General features: G+C 65.7%; 2 protein-coding genes across 2 annotated transcripts in view; one reads left to right on the top strand and one right to left on the bottom strand.

Annotated features, from left to right (window-relative positions):
- Nucleotides 1-859, bottom strand: part of EMIHUDRAFT_229503 (hypothetical protein) — a gene marked incomplete at both ends in the record, with an annotated part of 3,476 nt that extends 2,617 nt beyond the window's left edge. The window contains 2 exons of the mRNA XM_005785944.1: nt 22-66; nt 215-859. Of these exons, the coding sequence (XP_005786001.1) occupies nt 22-66; nt 215-859 (690 nt within the window). The remainder of the gene's footprint in view (nt 1-21; nt 67-214) is intronic.
- A 5,021-nt stretch (nt 860-5,880) lies between these two features.
- On the top strand, nt 5,881-6,489 carry EMIHUDRAFT_229500 (hypothetical protein; the record flags this gene model as incomplete). Its single annotated transcript, XM_005785943.1, has 2 exons — nt 5,881-6,242; nt 6,369-6,489. The coding sequence occupies 2 exons, from the start codon at nt 5,881-5,883 to the stop codon at nt 6,487-6,489; spliced, it is 483 nt and encodes a 160-aa protein (XP_005786000.1).
- Nucleotides 6,490-6,733: the final 244 nt, after the last annotated feature.

Genomic DNA, 6,733 nt, shown 5'->3' with positions numbered 1-6,733 from the left:
GGCAAGCGCAGACGGTATGACCGAACGAGCGGCGCCGGTGTCGCCGAGGCGCGGGTTGTGGCCAAGCTGCGGGGGGCAGGAGAGCGAGCCCTGTTTTGAGCGGGAGGGGCGGGGGCGGCGGGGGAGGACGCGGGCGGGCGGGCGGGCCGGGGGGGGGGGGGCTGCTGGGTTGGAGCGGCGGCGCCTCGAGTTCGACCAGCTCGCGGCACTGCACCAGCGCCGCAGAGAGCAGCTCTGCGCCCTCGTCGCCGACCAGGTTCTTTCCGAGGCCGAGGCCGCGCAGGCCGCTGCTCTGGGATGAGATGAGCGCCGCGCCGATGGCGCCCGCGCCCGCGCAGCTGATCGCGTTCTCGTCCAGCCGGAGGCACTGCAGCCGCGCGTTGGGCCGCAGCCCCTGGCTCAGGGCGGTCGCGCCCTCGTCGCCGAGCGCGTTGCCGCGGAGGTCGAGCTGCTGGAGGGGAGGGTTGGCCTCCAGCGCGAGGCCGAGCGCCGCCGCCCCGGTGCGGCCGATGTGGTTGCCCCACAGCTCGAGATAGAGCAGCTTCTGGTTGCGCGCCAGCGGCACGAGCGCGGCGATCCCGGCAGCCATGGCGTCACCCAGCCCCTTACGGGTGTGATACACGCTGTACTTGCTCTCGCGATCGATCGGCATCGACACGTCCAACGGGCGCGCGGCGCGGCAAACGCATCGGAGCAGGCAGCGCTGCTTGAAGTCTTGCACAGCGTCGGCGATCGCGCTCCACGCCTCGGGCGGTAGCTCGGGAGGGGCGATCACGGCGCCGCCCGCGTCGTCGGCCTCGCCTGTGGCGTCGGCCGCCGGGTTCTCTGGCGCCTCGTCAGCTGCCGCCTCCGCCATCATCCAAAAGCAGGCCCTGCGCGCCGGGCTCTTTCTTTTTGAGTTGTTTGTTTAAATTCTTTTGAGAGCGCCTTCGTTGTTAATTCTTTTTGAGCTTAAGCATCTGCACCACCAGCAGCAGCAGCAGCAGCACCACCACCACCAGAGAGAGAAGCGCACCTGCCCGACCCCGCCCGCCGCGTCAGATGCTCGCGACGCGCTCGGCTGGCGACGCGGCTCGCCGCCGATGTACGCTGCGCTCGTCCGACGGTCCGCAGCGTGGCGTGCGCGGCGCTGCGCGCCGCTCTGCGAGCGCTTCTGCGCCTGCACTGCATCTCTCTGTTGCTGCTGGTGGTGCAACCCCATGAGACAGGCAGTTGCGCCCTGATCTCGGTCCAAGACGGCCAACGCCGTGTCCGGCACCTGCTGGCTGCTTCACGGGGATGCCCCCCCCGGACACATGCTGCAGCCGCGAGTGGATGTATTGGTCGTTTGTGGGTCCCACAAGACTACTCTAGTAGGGGCCGGGCGCTGGAGCGTCGGCGGTACACCTGTGCAGATGTTGCACGGGTGAAATGGCTCCTCGTACAGGGCAGGAGGCAGGTGGTGGGTTTGAGTGTCGTGAGTGCTTGCAGCCGCGAGTACAGCACCGTTTGTGACTCCCATGGATGCAGTTGGGTGGGGCACGGTGCTGGGGGGCTGTCCGGTGCGCCACAACAGCCTCCCTGGCTGACCCCCATCCAGTTCGACACCTCCATCCTAACCGTGGAACCCCAACTTCGTTCTTTACATACTAAAACAAAGGGCAGCAACAGCCCCTACCCTCCCCAGACAGGCGGGTCCAAGGTAGATGACTCACGCACACAACGAGACGAGCGCGCTGTACACCAACTCTGTACCCCGCTTACAGCGTCCTAGTTTGGACGCACTCGGCGCGAGGGCGGTGCCGAGGCGGCGGACAGCCTAGGCTAGACGGCCCGCCACCCTGGCTAGGAGCGGAGGCTGGCAGGCAGGCACACATCGCATCGCGCGGTCCCATCCCGCCCCGCCGCCCGCCTAACGGAGCGTGCCAACGCCTCCCGAGTGGCAGTGTTAGAACGTTCTAACACCTCTGCGGCTGTGGTGTTAGCCGTTAACGTGCCAACACCGTTCTAACGTTAGTCCACTAGCCCTGGAGTTGCGACGTCCGCGCCGCGGCTGGGCTCTTCTCTTCTCGTGTGCAGGCGACTAGAGCAGGTAAAAATCTCAAAAACAAAATCCTCTTCTACCCGTCCGACGACTCGCTCCTGCCGGGACCCTGGTCGACAGGTACCGAAGGCGGTCGAGCACCAGGACGAGGAGGCGCCGTTCTGGCGTCGCCCGTCCCCAACAACTCCGACATCGACATCTTCGTTGGCGGCACGCGCGCCCGCAAACGAGACCATCTTGGAGCACTTGGAGTGCGGTCAGTAACCTCACGCCCAGGACCGGGGAGCTGAGCCCCTCACGCACGCACACGGGCCCACGCCCCAAGCGCCACGGCCAGGCGCAGGCCGTTCAGCGTTGTCGAAAACAAAATGGTTATACGGATGCGCACAAACTTTGCAAAGAAACGGCGAACGACACGGCTCGGGGCCGCACACGCTACAGTCGAGACCACGCTGACCGCGAAAGATGCCGCGTCGCCGCGGCGGTCCGAGCTATCGCGCATCGGTGCGACTCATACTCTTGCTGTGCTGCACGCCTCTCACACAGGTCTCACACCGATCCAGTTCCAACCTCGCGAAATGTACACACCACGCATGCCACGCCCCCCGGGCCTGTGCGCCCACCTCCTCACACCTCAGCCCGCGCGCTCCACCCCTCGGTGCGAGGCCGAAGGGGAACCGAGGCGAGGGGCGGCGGGCAGGCGCGCTTGCAGGAGCTCGAGGGCAGGCAGCGGAGAAGGGGCCGGTCTCACATGGACATGCAGATGTCGGTCGTGTTGCGCGTGCACACGAACTGCTGCTCGTCGATGATGGCCGGGCTGGTGAAGCAGCAGGTTTCGTCGATCTGTGTGTGTGTGTGTGGGGGGGGGGGTCATGCCGAAGGGGTGTGCGGCGGGGGGGGAGGGGGGGAGGGGGTAGATGTGCGACTGGGGCGGGTCGGAGGGTCGGGGTGGCGAGCACCAAGTTGCGGAACGGTTCCGACGCGGGGGTGCTAGGGCAACCGCCCGCGTTCCACCCCGCCCAAAACTCGACGACGTCGTCGTGCACGGTCGGGTCGACCCCCGGTGGGTACGGGAACGCTGGGAGGGCGAAGCACTCGGTCGGCATGGGGTTGGCCGAGCCGGGGGTGGGGCAGGCGCTGTCGAGCTCGTGGGTGTCCTGCGCCACGCGCACGAGCAGGAGGTGAGACAGCGGGAGAGTGAGCGTCGCAGGCAGGGCGGTGGCATGCACCGAGCACGCGGCAAAGACGTGGCATCCCCCGGTACCGACCGCGGGCACGAGGCGGGGGTCGAAGTCCTCGTAGGCGACTTTCTCGATCCAGCTGGATGAAGAGAGGAGCAAGCGTGTGAGGGCACGGGTGGGCTGGGGGTGTGAATTAGGGAAACCGGCATCGTGTGAGCACGCCAGTTCCCTGGGGCACCGCCGTCCGCCACAAACAGCATGTCCATCGGCGGCTTGTTGGTCTCGAAAGAGAGGCAGCCCTCGGTGGCGAGGCAGACCTTCTTGCACGACTCCACGTAGTCCGGGCCGTTGCAATAATAGACGCCCCCCTCGTTGACGCCCACGGCCACTTTGCTGCGGGGTGGGGTAGGAGCGGCGCGCGGATGAGGAGTCGCGGACGGTAGAGGGAGTCGCGGACAGTGAGCGGCGCGGCAGGTGTGTGAGCGGTGGCAGTGGTGAATGTGTGGCTTGTGGGCTGCCGCAGAGATGGCGACGGTGCCAGGGCGTCCGGGGTCGTGCAGGGTGGGGGGGGGGGGGTCAGGATCATTCGAGGCCGCGCAAACGCTGCGCGCGGGCGCCACCGCAGAGTGGCAGTGATGTGGACGCGAGTGGGCGTTCGCACTTTGGGTACGTCTTGTACGTGCACGGCTCCGTGGGCGAGGAGGAGAAGGACAGCGACGAGGAGACGAGCGAGAGCATGACGGCGACCGAGTTTTGAGGTGTCGGAGGGCTTGGCGATAGATGCGAAGGGGGAACTAGGTCCTTCCGCATTCATTCTTTAGCCTTACAAGAAAAACGCAGCGGTTCCACCCTGGGGTTGCCTGTTTCCTGTTTATCTTTCCGCGTGTTCCTTGAGTCTCACTTTGTCCTGCCATTCAGGATGACGACCGTAATCTCGGGAATGCCTTGCGACGCGACGACCCATGGGACTGGCGCGCACTGACTGACTGGCGCACTAACTAACACAGATATAGAGAGAGATTTTTAGCAATACCAAACAACTCTAACACTCACACGTAATTTGGGGCCTGGAGCCCTGTTCACGCGCGCGCGAGACGTGCAGACAGGGTTGCCAGGTGAGAGCGAATGGCGCGGTTCACGCCTCGCACAAAGAGAGAGAGATGCGCTCTGCATGGTGGGACATAAAAGAGAGCGAGTACTTGGGCGAGTAGGCCGTGCGGTCAACGCTGCCGCGCGCGACTTTGCGCGCGAGGCGGCGCAGCTTGAGAACGGCGGTGGGCGAGCAGCCGCCGCCGAACGTCTCGTGGAGCAGCAGGTTGAAGTTGTAGCGCGGCGCGGAGATGAAACATGAATCTGCAGAACCGCAACGGCGTCACCGCGCTGATGTACGCCGCCTTCAAAGGCCACCCCGCCGTCGTGCTCCGCCTGCTGCGGGCGGGCGCGGATACGAAGCTGCGCTCTGAGGACGGCAAGTCCGCGCTGCAGCTGGCCAAAGAGAAGGGCCACGCCGAGTGCTTCGAGGCCTTCCGGCAGCACGTCGCGGAGGTGGCCACGGCGGGGCGGCGCGAGGCGGCGGCGAGAGGCTGGGTCAGGCGCGCGGGGCATCCCCCGGGTCGCTCGACCAGCGACCCGAAGAGTGGCCGCTATGCGAGGGAAAGAGCGGGGCCCTCGACGCCTCAGTCCGGCCCTCCGAGGGGGGAAGGGAATTGCGGGGTCCCCACTTGGGTAGCGAGGATTGGTGTGACGCGATCCACGCAGGCGTGTTTTCTGGCGGCCGACCGTCAGTGCACGGAGTTGCCCCTTCTACGACTGCCCCGGCTAGTTCCCGAGGTCGTCGGGTGTGACCCCTGCGTCCCCCGAGACCTAGCGCGGGTGGGTTGGAGGGGGGCTCGCTGCAGGGAAGGGCGGGGTGTAAGTAGCCGATCCCCGTAGTCCGCCCCACTCCTCCCCATCGGGCCGCATGAGCGGCCGCGCCTCGCAGATTCGTTTCTCGCGCCTGGGTCAGGCGCGCGGGGCATCCCCCGGGTCGCTCGACCAGCGATCCAAAGAGTGGCCGCTCTGCGATTTTGAGCTCAATGTAAATATGTTAAAGGCCCAGTCCAACTCCCTTTCGGGTCCCTCAAGGTGGTACCACCTTGTGCTCTCTGTGCTTGCCCGCCGACTCCGGCGCACAGGCGCGCCAGGCGCCGCCGGCTGGCGGCTGCCCCGTATGCAATGGCACCTGAGATGCGCACTCGCTCTCGCCGACACAACAACAACAATAAAATCCGGCACACAGGAGCTATCCTCGCTCCCCGGCGCCGCAGGTACTCTCGATACCACCGCCTCAGGCACACGCGCTCTTTTGCGACTCGCATGGCAAGAGGAGAGGGTCGCGCCAGAGGCCAGAGCACGACAACCTGGTGACGGGACGCTCGTGCAGCAGCGCTCGAGCACGCTCCTCGCCGACGTGTGTGAAGGGGGGGGGGGGTGGGGGGGGAGTGAGAGAGTGAGAGTGAGTGAGTGAGTGAGAGAGAGAGAGAGAGAGAGAGAGAGAGAGAGAGAGAGAGAGAGAGAGAGAGAGAGAGAGAGAGAGAGAGATCCACCCCACAGAAGGTCTCGAATCAAGGATGAAATTAGGCGCCTGTTCTCCTTGGCAAACGCAGCCAGGCGCACGTCCCCTCCGTGCCACGGAGCATGCTGGGCCCCATGCTCGCCAACAAGGAGGTGCGCGCCTGGCTCGAGATCATCGCGCCCGACATTGTCCCCCCGCAGCCTGTTGTCAAGAAGCCGCCGCTTGCCGCCGCTGCGTCCTCCGTTCAGAAGCTCAAGCTGCCCTCCTCGGTCGACTGCCGCCCCGGCGAGGACGCCCACAGGATATTCAACGTTCTGAAGCCCATCAAGCCGGTGCCTGACGACGACATGTGGATCTTTGCTGCAACTGTCAATGCAGAGGCGTCAGAGGCCGACGCTCGTGCGCGCGAGGCCGAGTCACGCGTTCATGCTGCCTTTGGCAATGGCCGTCGTGGGCCAACGCACCTGTGGGATCAGAATGTGAGGTTGTGATTTCCTTGTGTCTACTGAGGGATGCGATCGTACTGCGTACCGTTACTGTACTCTTCTCACGTTGGCTATACTAGTTGGCCGGCGTGGCGCGCCAAGACCCCCTCGCCGGGTCGCGCGAGGCGCGCCGAGGCGCCGACCGCGACGCCGCCGTTTACGGATTACGCACATTACGGTAATGGGTTTAGCGTTTTCTCTCACAACACATGCGCAGCAGCAGGCCCGCAGGGCGGAAGCGGGTAGCGGGTAGCGGGATCGGGGCCGCGTGACCGATCCGTGAGCTGAGGATCAGCTGTGACAAAAGTGGAGTGGGCTCATCCGTGTCGCGATCTCTCCCGCGGCCGGCCATCTCTAGCACTCAGGTCTAGCGGTACACTCTCGTCTAGCCGGTGCGTGCCCGCTCTCGCCCTCTCCGCGTCTGCGGTCTCTTGAGCCTGTCCTCCCGCCTCTGAGATCTCTGACTCCACACGTGGCACGCGACTACCCC

The sequence above is a fragment of the Emiliania huxleyi genome (assembly GCF_000372725.1).
Source record: "Emiliania huxleyi CCMP1516 chromosome Unknown EMIHUscaffold_156, whole genome shotgun sequence".
Taxonomy (NCBI): Eukaryota; Haptophyta; order Isochrysidales; family Noelaerhabdaceae; genus Emiliania; species Emiliania huxleyi.
The sequence above is the reverse complement of the archived record's forward strand: the minus strand, read 5'-3'. Positions and strand labels throughout refer to the sequence as shown.